Below are 20,185 nucleotides of genomic sequence, written 5' to 3'. Positions count from 1 at the left end.
TCTGAAGCTGCAGCTCAGTGTGCTGAAAGGTATTTATGAAAGACATGAATTATGGTGCACACAGTGAGTTTATTCTCCTGTAAACATGTGGCTTCCATGTGGACTGTCCATACAACTCATATTGCTGTCATTAATCGTCAGTCTGCCAGCGTTTATACGGTAAATAAGAAGTATGTACACCTAGTAAAACTGATACTAATAAAAAACACATACTGTAAATGTACCATCATACGTATACATGCTGGTCCATACAGACACAGCCAGTAAAATCCATTTCTGAGAGAGAAAATACAGTGCAGCTCCCTCGTTACGTTCAGTTCATTTGTTTCCTGACACTCGCAAACAGTGAAGACCTTCCACTCCTCTTAGTGTCTTTGACTGCTAATATAAACGTGCAGGAATCGAAGCCAAACCACACAACTGGCAGATCTGATTTTGGGATCCTTCTTGAATATGAACAGGAAGTTTGGGAAGATGTTGAGCAAAGGATCAAGTACAGATGGTTGCCAGCAGGCTGCTGGCGTTTTCAGAGCAGCTGTTGAATCGCATCGCTGCACTCCCTCAGCCATCATTGTGCTGCGGGTCGAGTGTTCTTCACTGTACAAAACGTCAATAAATCACCATCAAAATGCCGGTTCATTTCAGTGTGACAAAGTAAAACAAATCCTATTTTACACAGTAGAGTTAGACCAAGAACACCTTTAGGGAAGTTCCTGTGGGAAAATATTGCTTGCACACACTGACGATCAGTGGGCGTTCCCTAGTTTCAACGTGTAGTGTGTTGGTGCTTCTCATTTTCCTGCCGACAACAAGGAGGATGGAAGAGAAGGCTGCCGCCGTTTCATCTCCTGCTGCAGCTGCTCTTTCAGGGTGGACACCTACAACAACACAATGGGTGACAAAAGTGCATTTTAAATTTGGGATAACACTGCAGACAGACCAACCCTGGTGGATGGGGGTGTTCTTCTGATTTACACTGTTGTAGTGTATTCTTTAAATGTGCTGGATATGGGCTGAAAGAAAACATGAGGAAACAGCAGAGAAGTGACTGAATCAGGCTGAGTGAAAATACAAAAATATATTTATAATTTATCATTTTTTAAAATATTGCCAATACCCCCATGGCTTTGAGGTGTTATCAGAGCATCTATTCATTGTTACAGTATATGCAGTCTAGTTTATATACTGTTTATAGTCAGCATTTTGCTGCTCTCTTCTGCTTTAGTATTCTCCTCAGATTTTACTTTTATTCTTCAAAACATGTGGACTCTTCCAAATATTCTGTCTGAGACAAGCTCAGTCAGAGCAGAGAATGAAAAAAGGTCTAACCTGAGAAAGACTAAACTTGCTAAACTTCTCCCACAGCATGGTGTGCGTACCTGCTCCTCCAGGCCTTTGACTCGGTGTCGGTGAGCTCGCTCTCTGGTGCCCAGCGTTCGCTCCACGTCTCTGTAGCTGCTTCTCAGCCTCTCCAAGTCCCGCTGGGCCTCGTCACGCTGCCTCACCAGATTCTCACACAGACTGTGTGACTGCTCCATCTCAGCCAGCTGAGTCTACTCAAAACACACATAAACACACACACCCGTGAAAGACAAGAAAATGTTAACAACAGAGGAAAATTAGAGAAAGTCTGTCCAAATGTCTACAATGATGAAGAGACTTTGGCTCTTTTGTAGGTTCTACAAAACATACTCAAACATACTCATGTTTTCTGGAGTTGCAGTAACCTAATCCCTTTCTGGAAAAATGCAAATGCAACCATAAATGACCTTATGGGATGTGCTGTGATGCAGATAGATAGATACTTTATTCAGACTTATACCTGTAAAGAACCCTGAAGAGGCTATGCAAAGAAAAGACCAAACTGTTCCTCCAATGTAATGGTTTGATATTGTCCTGGAAATGTATTTATTTGAAAAATGTACTGATCTTTTGAGAGCTTTAGGAAACGTGTTTGGTCGGGGGTTGGGAAAGAAAATTGTTCAAATGACACTTTGACAAGCAGGGAAAAGTATGTACATTAAGAGAAACTAACAGTGGCCTGAAAAGTAAAACCAGCATGAAATAAACAACTTTAATGACTCTTCTGGGATTCCTGTGAAACCCACTGCAGCTTTATTTATTTGCCTGTTTTTTTGCATGTCTGTGGTACATAAAAAACATAGTTTTGATGGTTGTTTAGCACCATAACGGCAAAATGAAGCTCCTCAGAAATGTCTTTCGTCCAATCTTCTGTTATTTAAGTCATTTTCTCAGGCAAACAAAATCCTCTGTTACTCCAGTCAGTGAAGACAAAATGTAAACAGTCTTTTAACTGGAGGTGCTCTAGTTTAATAAATGTGAAAGGAAAATGATGATGTACACGCCATAGGAACCTATGAAACCCAAACAATGGAACTAAGTAGACATGTTAAAGACAACACCGTGCTCACTATAAAAGGTGTGAATGGCTCTATAAAGCATGTGCACAGCTTTGTCCTTCAGTGAAATATGATGGAGTTCAGGCTACTCGGTCCAGTCCCTCTCCAGCAGAGGTTAGGAAGACAAAACAACATTCACTCTGCCAACAGAAGTTTGTTGTACATTTATAGGTATATGGTTTATGGAGTCATCGAGGCAGCGTGCTGGTTCGATCAGTCGGCTGCTGCCCACCTGCAGCATCAGTATTTGTTGTTGTGCTTCCTGCAGCTCTTGTTCAGCGGTGTTCAGAGAGCGATCCAAGCGGCCTTTCTCTGCAGACATCCGCATGCTGCTTTCCTCAGTCTTCAGCTTCTGACGTTCGACCTAATGAAAGTTGCATTCATGGAAATGTAACCAAAGCGTGTGAAAAAAAAAAAAGTCATAATGAGAACCTGATTAGGATTTCAAAGTCTATGTTTCGGTAGCTCTGAGAGCTCAATGCACTGCAACTTCAGAAAACATCTTCACCAACTGGACAACATGTGCAGCATTCAGAAAAATGCTGCAAAGCGAGAACACAATCAAATACAGAAACATGCTTCAAGTAGCGCAGACAACAACGGAGACTGTTTCCACGGGACTCTAAAAAGTGATGAACATGGCTGGGAGACACATGTTGTTGCTGTGTTTTTTTGATGGGGCAACAAGATTTAAGATTTATTTATATGTCACTGTACAGCACAAGATTGTATTTAAAAAAACTCCAGTTGTAACTCCCAATGCTACACATAAAAACAAAAATAAATATAAACTAATGAATAAACAGTAAAAAAAATAAAAATTCTCAAAGATGGGGTGTGAATGGTAAGTTCAGGCTGCAGTACATGTGGTCCACTGTGGTACATCAGCAGATACCTCACAGATATCAGAAACACTCGGGAGATGCATCACTCACTGTCACTTCGTGTCCAGGACTGTGCAAGGACCAACGCCAGTTTGTCATATTTCCAGTCAGGATGCTTTATATTGCTCCTCTGTAAAAGTTAACAAGAAGTTAACAGGTTTACAAGACTGAGCTTCCTCGAGGAGAACAGTCCTTTCTAAGCTTTCTTTATGAGGGTGGAGACGTGTGATGAGACGTGTGCATGACAGTTTCTCTGTAATGTTGATTCTCAGGAACTTAAAGCTGTCCACCTGCTCCACCTCAACTCCACTGATCCAAATATGGGTGGATATGTGTGTGTGAGCATCACCTTGTTAAACATCAGTCTGTGCAAGATTATTATTTCCTCTCGATACTCTCATCATCATTTATATAACAGAGTTCTCCTCATGTCTGAGGTTGCCGTCATGAGTGGACGGTGCAAACAGGAGGGGGCTGAGCACACAGCCCTGAGGGACTCTGGTGTTCATCATGGAGTGGAGGAGGTGCGACCACCGTCTGAGCTGTCTGGGGTCTGTTTGTGAGGAAGTCCAACATCCAGCTGCAGAATGTGGCACTCAAGCCCAGAGTGTTAAGACAAGTGGTGTGTTCATCACTTTTTAGTGTCCCCTGGAAACACTTTCCATTGTCACCAATGCTGCTTGTGGCACTTCTGTATAGATTTTCTGTATTTGCTGCCCATTTTGCAGTGTGTTGAGCTCTCAGCAATGCATGGTTTGGGACACAAATCAAAAACAAAAAGATGGAAAAAATAGGTCACGTTGTACCCTTGTATAGTTATGGTGTTTATAAATGAACAGAAAAGTGTTTCTGAATGGGATCTTTGTCACATAAATTCAGACAAAAACACATAACACAAATGTGTCCATACAGTGCATGAACTTTGACTTTTTGAATTTACCAACGACTGTTTTGTAAAGACATGACTGAATGAAACAAGTTTCACCTTTGTTGTGCATGAGACAGAGTGCTGACCTTATCCAGTGTGTTCCTCAGTGCATTCTTGTCTTTCTCCAGCCTCACAGCCTGTCTCTCAGCATCTTTTTTCTCAGTTTCAAGCATGGCAACCGCTCGCTGCAGCCCACGCAGTCGCTCCTCTACAGCAGCCCGCTCTGTCTGCGCTGACTGGGCGCTGCGCTGGGCCTCTGCAAGACTGGCCGAGCGCTGACGCAGAGCCTGACCAAGGGAAGATTAAAGATCACATGTCTCCAAAAGCACACACAGAATGTAGAAAATGTTTTACATTAGATATTTGGATACTTTTTGGACACTTTTTCTTCTGCAGAGTCATCGCTAAAGATCAGCAGCTCTCTCAGCAGGTGGTGTAATGTTCTTCTGCTGAGGACTTGGTTGGGTTGATGTTTGTTGACTCACAGATTTACTGCCTCCCTCACCTCGCGAGTGTTGTTGAGCTCAGCCTCCAGCTCCTCTCGTCTCAGCTCACTCTGGTTCAGCTCACCCTGCAAGCTTTGCACGCGCTCAGTAAGGGTGGACACATTCCTCTTGCCATCCAGCAATGAGGTCCGGGCTTCGTCCATTCGTTCCTTATTGGTACAGAGAAACTATGACATCACTGACCAGTTCCCATCAACATTTTCCACGGCCTTTTTTCCTTTTTTTCCTCACTCACCTGCAGAAGCCGTTTGTCCTGTTCGGCCACACTCAGCCTCTTCTGCAGAGAGGCCAGACAACCCTGTGCACCGTTGTGAGAAGCTGCGGCTTCCTGGAGGCTCTTTTTGAGGGAAGACATTTTCTCTTTGAGAAAAGATTCCTCTTCCTGTGCTTTGAGCAGAGCCTGACTCAGTCTGTCCACCTCTCTCTGGAGCAGAGACGCACGGGCTTCTCCTTCGGCCACCTGCAGTTTGTAGATCAAATTTAGTCCAGTCGGCAAACCAACAAAAAGACAAAAGTTTTGTTTTCTTAAAGGTCAGTAAAGGTCAGTCAGCTGTTTCCATTGTGTTTTCTGTCAGTCCCAGCTTTGCTTTGTGTTTAGTGCTATTTAACAAATGTTAAATGAACCTAAACTAACTTAAAAAAAAAATAAATACAGACCCAAATATCATCAAATTATATAATGCAACTTATGGTAAATTCTGAATTCTGGTAAATACATCACAAAACTGCGCCACAAGCTTTGCTTTTATTTAAAAAATAATCACATCGAACTCTCGAGGATGTGAACATAAACTGATTCCACTGTACCTGTTTCAGCAGAGAGTCATGACGCTCCTGGGAGGTCTGGCTCTCAGACTCCCGGTCTCCCAGACTAAGTCTGAGTCTCTGCAGCTCCCCCTCCAAACTGCGCCTCCCCAGCTCCACCCTGGTGGCCCGGGCTTCAGCTGCCTCCAGTGCCTCCCGCAGACGCCTCCTCTCAGCCTCCAGTCGCATCTCAGCAGCCCGCTGCTTATTTAACTGCTCCTGCAGAGATGAAAGGAGGACAGAGATCCTTTTCAAGACCAGTCAGTGTATGTTTTAAGAGCAGAACTCTTTGTTGTATGATGGAAACTTTAGTTTTCAATCAAGATTACAGAGAAACACACAACAGATGATCCACAGCTGCATCTAAGCTTCAGCTTAATCATCACTTCATAAATCCTCCTGAGATATTTCAAAAAATGATCTAAACAACAACAAATCCCTGAAAGAATCTCTCTTTCACTTCCCTGCCCCTCCTGTTGTCCAGAAGGTGAATTATTTTGAAAGGTGCTGGCATTAAAAACTGACACAGGCAGAGATGACATTTGACACCACAAGAGGTGTAACACCATGTGTGTGCGTAGCATCTGTTGTTATTACTTTCCCTGACAGCAGGACAGCTAGACGCGGTTCTGCTGTTGAGTGCTGCCATATGGTGATCATGGCAGATCGGTGGTCACTGCTGTGCAAGCGACAATACAAATATACAGAATGTATGACACAAGTACCCAAACAAGCGTGTACCTGTGTGTGTTTTTTATCCATCTCAGAGGCCTGCAGCGCTCGCTCTAAATCCTTCACCCTGTCTGTGAGAGCCCTCCTCTCTCTGTCACCTCTTCTCACCACCTCCTCCTGTTGCTGGAGCAAAATCTGAGTGGTGGTGAGACGCTCATCCAGTCCACGCTTTCCTACAGTGACACACATTAACGCACATCACAAGATTGAGATCATTTTGTCCTTTCAGTTGGGGTTTTAATTCTGAGACGACGTGGACAAATGACGAGCGTTACCTTCCTGGCATTCCTGTAAGGTGTTTTGTAGCTGAGTCAGACGACTCTGAACAGAGTCTCGTTCGCCCGTCAGCTCCTGCACCTCATGCTGCAGGACCCCCAGACGGCATCTGGCATCATCCTTCAAAATCAGCAGTAAACAAAGACTTGAACTATGCAAACACAAAAATATCTCCGAATTATGCTTTAAGTTTACTCTGTGATGCATTTCAACTTTTACCCGCTCTCTCTGTGCCTCACGCAGCTCCTGGAGGAAGTCTCTCAGATCACTTCGCAGGGTGTCGGGGTCCAGCTCTGGCTGAGGGAGAGGCAGCGGTGTGTCCCCTCTCTCAGGAGATACAGCACCTGAGCCTAAAGTCTTCTCAGGGGTGCTTATTTGTATTTCTGCAAAAATGAAACAAAGTGTTGTGGTCCCTTGTATACATAGTTAGGGTATCTAAAGAAGGGACAGATTTGATCACAACTTTCTCATTTTTATTAAGACATACTATGCAGGATATGCCTGTTGCTGTGCATTATAACCCTGGTCGTCAAATAGAAACTGATGGAAACTGTCAGTATTTGGTGACCTGGGAATGAGACTCAACAATAAACTGACTTTCTCCAGAATCCTCGACACCCAGAAACAACTTGAACACTACAGATAAGGAAAATACTAAGCAAATGAGAAAATATATGCATCATATTGCATCCTAAGCAAAGACTGAGAAGGATTATATTTCTATGAGTCTGTACATAGTTGTAATTTTCCTGCACAGTCTACCTTTAATTAGTATTTTGTCTTTTTGACCTACTGCACATCTTAATTAGCCTTATGAAGCACTGAGCAAAAACATGTTGCTCTTGTCAGTGTTAATAAAAGCTCTATGACTATCTTATTAGAGATGAGTGTGGTCCCCACCACACACACACACACTATTTTTTGCAGTTCCTGAGCTTTATTTAATGTCTAAATAAGTTCCACTGTTGCACAGGTAAAGCTACATGTTCCATTCTTACCTTTGGGAGGCGACAGCGAGGAGCGCAGCGGTGAGATGCTGTGGTGGCGTGACATAGATCCTGGTGATGTGGAGCTCCCCCCTGGGCTCCTCCCTCGGCATCCTCTGCCGCTTGCTCCGATGCCCAGTGTTCGCGTCAGCGCCGACTGAATGCTGTTCAGGCGAAACTCCAGATCCCTCTTTGCGGCCTCGGCCCGGGTCAGCTCAGCCTCTGTGGCGGCCAGTCGACCCTGGGCCTCGCTCAGCTGCAGACTGGACTGAGCAGCGGAGTCCTGAGCTGCCTGAGCACGCAGGGCCAGGTTCTTGGCTTCATCCTGCAGCTTCTTCTCGCAGCCACGGGCCTCCTGCAGCTGAGCACTCAGCTCTCGCTCGCAGCCCCGCCAGCCTGACTCGGACTCCACCAGGCGCTTCTGAGTCACAGAAAGCTGCATTGAAAAATAAAAGAATGAAAAGTCGCACATCAAGAACATCAGAGAAGATGAGCAAAGAGTCTAGACATGTCTCCTCCCTCCTTACCTCTTTCTTGAGGGAGTCTCGAGTCGTTTCAGCTTCAGTTAGCTTCTGTTTGAGGGTGAAAGCCTCTTTCCCTCTCTCCTCCTCTCTTTGCTCCTCCAAGGCCAGACGAGTCTCCAGCTCTGCCACCTCCCGCGCTTTCTGCTCCTTCTCTACATCCAGAACCTTCAGCTGGAGCCAAGAAAAGCACGACATCACAACAGTCACTCCACGAGGAAAAACCTGAGTTTAGCCTGAAAACAAAGCCTCTTTCTAAATGTCACAGAGGTGTGAAGGAGGGGTGACAGACCTGCCTGCGGAGCTCCTGGAGCTCTCGTCGAGCTTCCAGTCGCGACCTTTCAACTTCTCTCAGACAGCTCCGCAGCTCCGTCACCTCCTTCTGCGTCGATGAAAAGTTCTCCTCCAGCACAGCCAGCCTCTGCTCCTTCTCCTCACACTGTCGTTTCGCACTGAAAAATCCAAAACACACATGCACACTAAGTGAGTAGGAAAACCTTTCTACTCTGAACATCGCACTTACTGTTTGTTAACAAATACTTTCCCATTCGTAAAAGCTTTCACCTGATTCTCTCCGTTTCTGCACTGCGCAGAGTTTCTCTCAGCTGACCGTTTGACTGGCCGACCGTGTCTCTCTCCTTGATGACGTCGGCGAGGCTGCGTCTCAGTTCTGTCAACTCTCTTCTGTACTTTTCCGCTGCGTCCTGAATTTGGTTGTGACGTCGCTCCATGTCCAACAAGTCCCGCCTCAGCTGGTCTCGGCTCTCCTCGTTAGCTGACAGAGAAGCTCTACACTGGTCCAGCTGGAGGACGAAAGTCATGTGTGGACAAGATAATGTAACCTAACAGAATCAAAATGTGGTGAACTATCTCATAACACCCAGAGGAAGGTCTGTTTTCCATTAGTTCACAGGCGATCGCATCATTTTTCACTTAAAATGTGGTGGGGCTTTGGCTGCCAATGAGCAAAATTCTGGTGGACATCCAGGAACTTAATGATCTAAACTTTATTAGCCACACAAGATAGGGCAGGCTCTCAGTACAGGTACTCCGTGCCAAGACAATTAAGTTGAATCTAAACTAGAAAAAAATGATGTATTAATAATAAGGCACGAAGCTCTCATTATTATCTATCACTACACGCCATTGAGCACTTTCATTTGAGCTGCTGCTTCAGCTTCTTTCAGTATTTGTATTTCAGCTGTTTCAATATTCCAACTCTTTCAAATGCAGAGAAGGAAATGTTCATATTCTTCAGCAAATTTAAGCAAATTTTAATTTGTCACATGATTGTCATTGTCATGTTTCCTCTCTGATCTGTACTGCGTCATATTTCCGCTTGCACACCATCATCTACCTCTTTCAGAGCAACGTCAGCACGTGATTGAAGGTCTGCACAAGTCTCTCGCAGACTGTGGACGTCCCTTTCATGGACTGAAGCTGCATCGTCCTGTTGAGAGCGAAGCTCCAGCAGCTCGCTGGTCAGAGCACCAACTCTGATCTGTGTAAAAACAACAACAAATCAATTCTTTGAGTCTCCCTTATGCACTTGTGTTGGATAAGATGGAGATAAACTCAGACAGGAAGTCCTCTCACCTGCTCCTGCTCTTTGTAATGGGCTGCTTCTCTCGACATCCGCTCGACCTCCAGGGCTGCAGCTGACAGCTCAGCCTGCAGGGAGGACACCCTGTCAGACAAAACTGTTTTCTCTGCCTCCTTCACAGAAAGGGCCTGGGCAGAGAGAGAGAGAGAAGGTCTGGTTAACAAAGAGGGAGGGAACAGATGTACCAGAGTTGAGCCACATTGTCCACACATAGCCAACATACCACAGTAAGGGCTGAAATCATTATCATAAGTGAACCAATGCATGAATGAGTTTTATTTTTCTGTCTGGTCACTTAGATGATCCGTCCCTCATAGAACTACTGAGGCACATTAACCAACAACAAACCTCATCCATCTTCATCCATCAGCATCAGCAAAACATCAATAAGATTCAGCCACAAACATAACCCGTCCCCAAATCACACCCCAGGAGAAATCCCACAAAAAAATACAACAAGTGTACAAGTACAGGCCCCCAAATACAAGACAAGCAAACCACATCTATATCCATTAGCACCAAACACTGTATAAGTTCTTAAAACAATAATCTTTCATATTCTATTACACCTTTATTTCTTCCTATGATACGTGTTACAAATTTTTGTTTCAATTTTAGGGGTCCAATGAAGCAAGGCTTACAGAATCATGTTAAATAATTACTGAATCCTCTTTTAAAATAACATTAGCTTGTTTTGATCTGATGCTAAATCATTATATCTCAGTCTTCCTCTCTTGAACTCAGATCAGACCTGTTGTTTCTCAGTCTCAGCCTGCAGCAGACTCTGATCTCTGTCATGCTGGAGACTCCTCAGTTCATCCTGCAGCTCCTCTCTTTCTCTCTCTGCTCTGCGGAGCTGATCCTCCGCCTCCTGCCTGAGCTTCCTCAGAGTGCCCTCATGTTCCATCAGCAGGCTGTGGCGCAAGACTTCCTGTGAAACAGAGCACAGACACGGATTAAGCAATCATCAGCACCTTATCTGAAAGTAAAAATAGGTCTGAACCACTGAACCCACTCACCTTTTCTGAGACCAGTCTCTCCACCTCCTCCTGATGTTCGGAGACGGTCTTGCGTAAAGCCTGCTGGGCCTCCAGCTGCGCAGCATTTAGAGTCTGAGTCAGAGCCTGTTTCTCCCTCTCAGCCTGGGCCAACACATTCTCCCCATCTGAGCGCAGACGCTTCAGTTCAGCTGGAAATCCCATCCAGGAAAACATCCAAGAGAGGAAAACACAGGACTCAACCATTAGGTTCTTAGTCTGCCATATTACTGTCTTTCTCACGATACAAAATCTTAAGTTTAGCTCTTAAAGAGGCACATTTGTGACACAGACTTCATCTGTGCTTTATGGAAGAAGAATTTCCCTTCCCAAAATCCTCTTCTCCCTTTTCTTTCATATGTTTTCTTCTGCGTAGCTACCTCTTTTTCACTCACCAGCTGCAGTCTCACACCGGACTCGTAAGTTTTGGTTTTCTGTCTCCAGCTGCTCTCTGCGAGACTCCATCTGAACAAGCTGCTGCTGTACCTCAAACAGACTGGTTTCCAGGGACTCCCGCTCTGACCTGCAGGGTCACAAGCACAAGTTACCCATACAGGCTCGTGCAAAAAACACATGTGTCCTTGACAATCAATGACACACACCTGAAAGCAGCTAGTTCCTCTGACAGCACAGTGTTTTCTCTCTCAGACGCCGTCAGCTGGACCACCAGCGCTGCTTTGTCTCGCGCCAGTTCTGCCCGACTGCGGCCGGCTTCCTCTAAGGCCACCTCGCTCCTCTGGCCCTCTCCTCTGGCGAGACTCAGCTCAGATCCCAGAGAGGCGACCTCACCACAAAGCTGTCGACAAAAGTCAAATAAGAAAACAATTTAAGGGAAAACTTAAACAATAAAATGTAAAACCACATGCAAACAGGAAAACTCCTCCCAATGTGATGCTTCCAGGAAATATGTTTGCGTAATTCTCTTTTTTGTCATTTGATGGTATTGAGAAATTGGGAACCGCATATTCTTCTAAAACAATCAAACAACCAAAACAACTGCAAACAAACATCCATAAAACACCAAGTGTCTCTAAATGAGTTCCTGGTACCCACTTTGTTTATGGGTTGGACTGAACCTTTAAATGATGATGTAATACAGTCTGTTATGTACCTGAGTGACTTTCTCCTGCAGCTTGACTCTCTCAGCCCTGAGACTTTGGAGCTCTGCCTCCATCCCCACCCGGCTTAGCTCGGCATCCTGCAGTGAGTGGTGCAGCGTGATGCGTGATGAGTCCAGCTCCAGTCGGTCCTGCTCCAAGCGGACCAGCTCATCTCTGATGGTCAACTTCTCCTGCTCCGCCTCCCGTTTCTGAGCCTGCAGGACAGCCTTCTCTTCCTCCAGCTTAGATACAAAGTGAAGAGTTCATTAAGGACATTTCGTAAGGACAAACTACATCAAACTATTCTGTCACGTTGGTCTTCTTGTATTACCATACCCTCACCTTAACACTACCCTCATTCTTACTGCTATACATAATACAAATACATATCTATAATTTTGTTTTACTTTCTTATGTCATCTAAGTGCTGCTTTTATGTATGTTGTTTTATTTTAATAACTACTTTATTGTTTTATTCTACTGTAATTTAAAATACTTTGATATTCATTTTATACATATGTGTGTGAACAACATCATGAATGCCTACGGGGAAAGACTGGCACTGTATGGTTCACTGCACTGAGACAAGAAGACATGAAAAAGACACCCATACCTGGAGAATGTAAGTGTTAAGGTCAGTTTTGTCCTGAGCCAGGCCTTCATTCATGCTTCCCATCTTGGCCAGAGAGTCCCTGAGAGCTGCATCCTCAGACTGCAGCTTGTTCAGCAGCAGAGCGAGCTCTGCATTTCTGCTCTCAGCCTGGAGTGACAGCAAGTGTCATGCAAGGGTCATACAAAACACAGAGCACATAGAGTATTACATCTGCAAAAGTGAAATAAGCACAAGCTGTTTTTTTGCTCTTACCCGAGCGAGTGCTTCAGAAAGTTGGGCTTTCTCTCCCTCCAGCAGCTGCCTCTCAACCTCCCCCTGCTGGTGAGACTCCCTCACTGCAGACAGCTCTCCTCGCTGAGCAGAGGCTCGACTCTCACTCTGCTCCCACTGCTTTTGTCTGTAGCAACACAAGAACGACACATTTTGGGGATACTAATGGGAGAGTTTGGCTTATTAGGCTGATTATCATGTGCATGGGTGTTGTGGTAGGCATCGTTTGAGCCTTGAGGGCCCAGTATAAAGTCATATAGCTCCCTGAAGATGAGAAATGCAGTCACAAACATTAAAAAGCTTCTGAAACTGTTGGGCACATACACACAGAGAAGATCTCTGGTTCACTGTTTTTCTACTCTTGCATTTATTTATTATTTATTTGTGAGTTCGACAAAAAACACTCGGAAAACGAATTTCATTGTGTAAAGGCATCAGAGTAGCTCTACTATGATGTTTTTGGATAAAAGTTTTACATCAGATCAGTTCACCAGTGGCTGAGGTTGTGTTGGTTAAGGAGGTCAGAGAGCCAGACTGGTAGATCGAGGCAATTTGTGTGCGTAAAAGAAGACCTCGTTGTATAAAACAGATCTCTTGAATGGCTTCCTGTAAGCACATTGACTGTGTGGATTAGTGTCCACATCACATTCACTTAATCACTGTCAATTAGCCTACTTACATCCTCTCGGTCTCTGCCTTCGCCCGGTCTCTCTCATGAATGGCGGCCTCCTTCTCCTCCCTCTCGTGATCCCGCTCTCGCTGCGTGGACGCCACAGTCAGCTGAAGCTTCTCACAGTCCATCTGCAGGATCTGGTTGCTGCTCTGTGCAGCCTGCACTGTCTTCTCCAAGCTCACCTTCTCACTGCAATGTCCATAATAATGTGAGCGGGATTGTTAGAGTTATAGCAACACACGTCACAAGATTTAGGAATTAGAAGCAGATTGTAACAGGTGATATAACTGTCTGCGAACCTGGCCAGCGTGTCTCTCTCCTGCTTCAGACGGTCCTTTTCTCTCTGGGTTGTCTCCCTCTCTCTCTGAGCAGCGTCCCTGTCTCTCTGCAGAGCTTGGTTTCGCTGTTCCGCATCCCTTTTAGCTAAATCAGTTTCTGACAGCTGCTTGCGCAACTGTTGTATCGACGACTGGGCAGAGAGCAGACGACCTCGAGCATCCTGCAAACACAGGTTGAGTTTTACTAGGCCTGATTTCAGAAATCCATCTCTGACATGTCTGCCTCCACCACAATACAGTGAAGGTGACAGGAATTTTGTTTGTGGGACTATTTGGGAAAAAATGTAATTCAAGTGAAAACTCTTCATGGTGAGGTATGCGGATTATTAAGAGTAAAAGGGACACATTTTTAAATATATTTTTTGTCTCAGCACTTAAAATGAAATCTATTAACTGGCTCCGTCTTCGCATGGAGGCATAAATTTCACAAACAAGTGGACAAACAATTACAAATCTGTCAGCATGGCAGCGAGGTACCACGAGGTGCAACTGAAAAAAACGGAATGATTTTTTGATTGAGTTAAGCTGACTGTAATGTGGTGACCATCAGATTCAAGTTTAAATGGTGTCTCCAAATTAAATAAAAGCATAGTCCCATCTCTTTGTTATTATTATTATTGCTGTTATTGTCTAAAAAATGCATCAGGATGAGGACAAAAACATGCAGTGAGGTATGTAAGCAGTGTGTGTGTGATTCTTTATCATGCCGTTATCATGTCACCTGCAGCTGGAGCGTCTTGCTTGTTACTGCAGAGCGCAGAGCAGAAAGCGCAGAGTCGGGCAGAGGAGTCAGGGACGAGGACCGAGACGGTGAGGTTGACCTGCGAGGAGAGGAAGAGCGGTGAGGGGAGGAGCCATGAACCAGCGCAAGCAGCGGAGCCCCAGAGTTGTCCTGGTCTGCCTCTGATGACGACTCTCCGTCCGACAAGACCGTCTGGTAAAAGAAAATAGAAATGAGGCACTCGCATCTTTGTGATATCAAACTCTGCACACGGGAGATTAGTTTTTACTTACCTGGGCAATGTCTCGCAGGGTGTCTAACAAGGTCTCGGTATGAGCTCTCATCACCTGCATGTCAGTCTCATCGTTACCACTCTGCTCCTGGAGGAAAATGCACAAAAATCAAGCACAGAAACATCAGTCATCCGGAGGAGGAAGACTAATAACCACAAAAAAACCATGAAGAGACTATAGAGACTTCCCAACTCTGTCGCTTTTGACAAGACACGAATGACGAAAAGAAAAAAAAACCTCTCACCTCAAGTCTTCTCATCAATAGAACAATTTCTCTGTCTTTCTCTTCAATTTGTCCCTTCAGTCTCTCGCCCTCCCGCACAGAGTCGGACAACCTGAGAATTGACACAGGAAGAACCGCTAACAGGGCCTGCATGCAAATGTAGTCCAATCAAGAGAGCTGAACACGGTCACTGACCTGACGTTGAGCTCACTCCTCTCTGCGTCTGTTCTGGTCTGAAGATTCATCATCTCTGCCACTCGCTCTCTGAGCTGCTGCTCCAGCTGAACCCGCAGGGCCTTCTCCCGCTCTAAGGCGAGAGCTGCTCCTCCCTCCCGGTTATGCAGAGTGGCGGACAGACTTGAACAGGACACCTGAGCAGAGTGGGATGCCCGAGCCAGCTCGTTACGCATATCTGACAAGTCCCTGGAAGGATGTTGACCGAGAGGGAAGAGAAGGCATCAAAATTTAAATAATGATTCAAATCAGAACAGAGGAGAAAGCGTCATTTGGTAAACAGTTTACACGTTGCTGATCTTAACCTTTCAGCGGCACTCTTCATTTCACAAACATGCCTCCGAAATCCGACCACTTGCCGCCACAGCATCAGCAGCCGACTGTGCTCGCTACTAAAGTAACTGTGGAAAGACTGTGAATCCAGAGACAGAAATAACAAGTAAATTACACTGACATTTTTTCTTTCGATTATAATAATTTACAGTTTCATAAGCATTCCCGTCCCACCTCTTCTTCTCTCCGCCAATCTGACTCCTTCTGTTCCAGTTCCTCCCTGGCTTTTGTCCAGTCAGCGGTGAGCCTGCGAATGTCCTGGCTGAGAGCCTCATTGGCCAAGCCGGCCTGCTCCAACTGCTCTCGCAGCATGGCATTCACTGCAGACAAACTGCTGCTCCTGAAAACACAACAAGGAAACACACGGGGAGGAAAATAAATGATGTTGACAGAGCAAGTCGGACAAATTTTCTGAGGTGTTTGATGCACACAAGAACAGGAGAACGATGTGTGACATCTCTCATGTGATCACCTCTGCTGTTCTTCCTCCAGACGGATCAAAGCATCCTCCAGGTTGCTGCTCGATTCTTCGTGATGTCGGCCGTTTGACGTTTCACTGTGACCCTAAAGGAGATGATTTGAAAGTTAAAGACTTGTTTGTGGAAGGTGTGGCTACAAATCAGCTTTCCTACTGTCAAAATCAATAAATGTCACTCACACTCAGTCTGTGTTTCTCCAACTCTGAGGACTTCTCCTGCAGCATCTGCTCCAGATCCCCACACCTCTTTTTGTACTGAAGAACCTGAAGTAGCAGGAAAGCTCTTGCTGACTTGTGTCATTCTGATGACTACGTTTCAGCTAAAGACTTAGATTAAACAAACTTACCTTGGCCTGCAACTTCTGCACGAGTTGCGCCTGCCTCTGCTGGCCCTCCTGGTACGCAGTGAGTTTACGCTTGTAGGCCGCCTGCTCCTCGTCCAGCCGCCGGCGTAAATCCACATTCTGCTGCGTCAGGCTGCGTGACTCCGGCGAATCATGGTCGCCGTCTCCTGTCTCAAAACGCAGCGCCTGCTCCAGCTGTGGGTTTTATTAAAGGTAAGAGGCACTGAACATTCAGGCTTTGGATTCAGGCTTTTCAGTTTACATGGATCTATAGGAAGTCTCTCTAAAATTAATTCACTGGAAAAGAGAATAAAGACCGAAGGTCACTCTCTTTTGAAAATCTTCCTCATCATCATTAACAATTATGAACAGTTTTATAAGTCACATAACTTATTTTTCTGGAGGACAACTGTATTTTGTTTTTGGATGCAGACTTGCCCATAATGTTCAACCCAAAATGAGATATGGCGTCCACCCACCACCCCCGCCTCCTCATGTCTCCATTGAAGCCCCTGTTTACAGTCACCCAGGGTGACAGACACCATGGCAACATTACACTTCAGTTCATACCAGCCCCCATCACCGGGGAGACCAGCAAATCTCAGACAAAGAAAGACCAAAAAATACTGGAATGGTAAAAGAGGAAAGTGCCACAGCATCCCCTCCGTGTGCACATTACCTTGAGGATTTGAAAGTCTTCTACTTCCAATACAAAAAGTGCAGATGATGGGCGGTGGTCATGCATAGAAACACTTGCCTGGGGAGTTGTTTCCACTCAAATTTAGTATCTCTCTGAGTTTTTACAGTGCCTACTCTGTCTGTTACAGAGGTTGCCTGTTGTTATCCAGGCTCTTGCCTTACCCTCTCACTAATCGCACCATACTTGATGGCGAGCTCATCCCGGTCCGCTCGGCTGTGCGCCAGCAGGTCCTCCAGCCTCGCCAGCTCTCCTTGTAGCACTCGGTTCTCCTCCTGGAGGGACATGACCGAGGTCATGGCTCCAGCTGCTGAAGTAGACATAAATGAGAATTAGGCAAAGAAAGGGATCAATTTAAGAGCTTGACATGTTGAAAGGTCATATTTTGGCAACTCACAGCTTTCGCTTAGGTTCTTTGTGACAATCTCTCGTACTCGTGCTGGCAGACATGCAGGGGGGGCATCAGGTGAAGGGCCCCGGACAGTCAGCCTCTTCTCCTCAGACAAAACACTCTCCTCCAGCCTCTGATGCACAAAACACAACACATTTGGTGCTTTAGTTTTGTGACAGTAAAGAGCAAAAATGACAGAAATGACAGCCCCAGCAATTATGTAGAAAAAAGCTCCATATACACGCAGTGACCACAACGCATAATGAAACCAAAGAGGACGATGATGATGATGCGTTTGAGGAGTGCTACATGAGCAGGTGCCTTTACACGAGTCCCACGGCGTAACGACAACACAAAGCGCTCCCATAAGCCAGCAGCTTTATTTGTCACATCACGCACCATTACTGTAAGCGATGGAGAGGGATGGAGGAAGGCCCGGCGTGCCTCACCTGGATCACAGACTCCAGTTTGTTGGAGTCGGTGTCTGAGTTTTCCGCAGCGCTCATCGCGTCGTCAGCAGATATTTAAAATCCTCCGCGAAAAGGATTAACTCCGAGCAAACGCTTCGTCTTCACAAGCTGAACTGACCTCCGTTTGTTTTCCAAAGATGACGATGAAAAAAGTTCGCAATATGGAGCTGGTTTGTGCGCTGCCGTTGGAGCCGATAAAGTTTGGTGGCTGAGGAGCGGTGTGTGCGTCCGTCCCGTCGCCTCCTCCTCCGGCACAGGCAGGCAGAGATTGAGGACAGCAGGATTAGTAGGGTTTAAGATGCACACCCTCCCACCTCCACCTCCACTACTCCACTCTCACTGCTCTCATTCAAAATCCTCCAGGACCCAACAAAGAGAAGCCGAAACCCAAATAAAACAGACCTACCCCATTATATATATATATATATATATATATATATATAAATTTTTGATTGTTGATCAAACCTGCAGGTTTCTAGCACTGCCAGTCCAACTGAGCATCAAAAAACTGCCAGATTTGCAGCTTTAGAGTTATTAGCTGCAGGGCCGGATTTATCAGCATGCAGGGCCCGGGGCTGAAGTGAGCTCGCATGCTCCATGGGTTGCCACCTGTCCAATATAGTACAGGGTCGTCCTGTTCTGAAAACTAAAAGCCACTCTTCTTTACTGTATCAATACAGGGCGCGATTTGTCTCATACCTTTGTACAAACCCTAATATACTGTGCGTTTTCCCATAGAATGACATATCATATCATAGAAACATATCAGAGGAGTGTTACATCTACATCAAGAAAATGACACCTAGAATGACTCAGATTTGTTTTTTTTTTTTCATAATGTTGGTGAATACCTCCAGAAAGAAGCTGTCCAAATACAAATCTGAATGGCACACAAGTGGATCAGTCATGTCAGTGGGAATGACAAAAAGATAAATTATGTAGTTCACCTGAGAATATTTTCTGTTGCACGTGATGGACTGTCTGACCTGAAACAACATTTAGTAGGGGGCCAACACATCCAAGCAGCACAAGGACAAAGGACGAAGACTGGACTTATTTTGACAGGCCAAGCAATATGCCCATATCTATGATCAGATTTTTTACTCCTTTTTACTCCTGTGTTTTTCTCTGATTTCTCTGATTGAGTCTTTATGTCTTTTACATTCACGTTGAGAGCAGCATAGGACTTTGAAACTGATGCATAAAAAGCAGAGATTGGTGTATAAAAATGTGGGAGATGAAATGTCTGACACTCTCATGAGGGAGGACCTCAAGACTCCCCACTTGATTTGTGGGCATGAGGCCGCTGGCAAGGTGTCCTTTATAGTTTCACACTGAAGGTGGCAACCCTACATGCACCCCAACTTAATTTGGTAACCACACAGCTATAAATGATATTCTTATGGCTTCTTATGACTTGACTTGATATACACTATATAGACAAAAGTATTGAGGCCCCTGACCATTGCTGACCATTAAAATTGTTCTTCACTGGAAGTAAGGAGCTGAGCCCAACTACTGAAAACAGCCTCCATAAAGAGGTGTGTCTGAATACTTCTGTCTACATAGTGTATTTATTATCTGATGTTTTATAGACTGAGCAGTTAATTGAGAAAATATTCTGCAGATTAACCAACTGTGCAAATAAACTTTAGCTGCAGCCCAAAAGAATGCGTTGATGTGGGTTTATGATGTTTAAATACAGTAAAGGGTGCACTCTTGTTCCTGATGGGAGGAAAGGTGTGCAGCTCACCCTCTACTATTAAACCATGACTGTAACATTTTAAAAAAATATATATATTAGAATAATCCCATAGTTATCTAACACTTTAGGAGTCTTTAAAACACTTCTTGTCTTTCATTTTCAGGCTAGACATGAGAAGGTGAAGCTATGACAGACTGATAAAGCATTTGGGGGGGTCTGCAAAGCACTACTTGTTGTTTGGATTGTCATAGTGACAGACAAGAGGTTCATTGTGTCAATACCAGACCCCCAGCCCGGTACACACACACACACACATATAGTTGTAGTTCTATACTTGTGAGGACCAAATGCATTCCCTTTGACATAAACCATCACATGAAATCTGCATCTCTCACTCTGCAAGCTCTCATAGTCCCAAACAGAGCAATGTACAAGTATCATTTAAAGGGACACTTCACCCCTTCAGCTTAGTTAGCTGTCCTCTCATACATGAGGAAATGCACACTTCCTTCTGTGCAGTTCCTACACGAAACTGCTCACAACAAGGTCCTGAGTAACCACATCATGATTCCTGGAAAGCGACGTTGCAGTTGGGTTGTTTTTAG

The 20,185-nt window shown here is 45.1% G+C and overlaps 1 protein-coding gene across 3 annotated transcripts; it reads right to left on the bottom strand.

Moving 5' to 3' along the window:
• Window positions 1-10: 10 nt before the first annotated feature.
• On the bottom strand, window positions 11-18,233 carry LOC124056349 (rootletin-like). 3 transcript variants are annotated; one of them, XM_046383716.1, is made up of 37 exons: window positions 17,855-18,231; window positions 17,412-17,538; window positions 17,179-17,321; window positions 16,321-16,512; window positions 16,154-16,237; window positions 15,968-16,059; window positions 15,670-15,835; window positions 15,468-15,574; window positions 15,124-15,351; window positions 14,950-15,040; window positions 14,706-14,792; window positions 14,413-14,625; window positions 13,653-13,852; window positions 13,360-13,542; window positions 12,663-12,807; window positions 12,411-12,557; window positions 11,809-12,039; window positions 11,300-11,493; window positions 11,093-11,220; window positions 10,680-10,849; window positions 10,412-10,591; window positions 9,654-9,788; window positions 9,415-9,558; window positions 8,622-8,860; window positions 8,350-8,509; window positions 8,064-8,231; window positions 7,549-7,972; window positions 6,770-6,933; window positions 6,550-6,670; window positions 6,284-6,447; window positions 5,546-5,761; window positions 4,974-5,198; window positions 4,738-4,887; window positions 4,319-4,519; window positions 2,653-2,784; window positions 1,380-1,553; window positions 14-878 (listed from the first exon to the last, which is right to left on the bottom strand). In XM_046383716.1, exons 1-37 carry the CDS (start codon window positions 17,909-17,911, stop codon window positions 792-794), a joined length of 6,069 nt encoding a protein of 2,022 aa, XP_046239672.1. In that variant the 5' UTR covers window positions 17,912-18,231; the 3' UTR covers window positions 14-791. The 3 variants fall into 3 exon arrangements, with proteins under 3 accessions (XP_046239673.1, XP_046239672.1, XP_046239671.1); XM_046383715.1 differs by having other exon boundaries at window positions 15-878; window positions 17,179-17,324; window positions 17,855-18,230; XM_046383717.1 differs by lacking the exon at window positions 2,653-2,784 and having other exon boundaries at window positions 11-878; window positions 17,179-17,324; window positions 17,855-18,233.
• Window positions 18,234-20,185: the final 1,952 nt, after the last annotated feature.

This window comes from Scatophagus argus, chromosome 3, assembly GCF_020382885.2.
Source record: "Scatophagus argus isolate fScaArg1 chromosome 3, fScaArg1.pri, whole genome shotgun sequence".
NCBI lineage: Eukaryota > Metazoa > Chordata > Actinopteri > Scatophagidae > Scatophagus > Scatophagus argus.
The sequence above is the reverse complement of the archived record's forward strand: the minus strand, read 5'-3'. Positions and strand labels throughout refer to the sequence as shown.

Bases quoted from the DNA above. Each gene is read 5' to 3' on its own strand.
- LOC124056349 (XM_046383715.1), bottom strand. From the start codon at position 17,911: ATGAGCGCTGCGGAAAACTCAGACACCGACTCCAACAAACTGGAGTCT. The intron at 11,494-11,808 runs GTACATAACAGA...TTTTGTCGACAG, and splicing joins TGCAGGAGAAAGTCACTCAG to CTTTGTGGTGAGGTCGCCTC. The intron at 11,221-11,299 runs GTGTGTGTCATT...GTGACCCTGCAG, and splicing joins GAGGAACTAGCTGCTTTCAG to GTCAGAGCGGGAGTCCCTGG.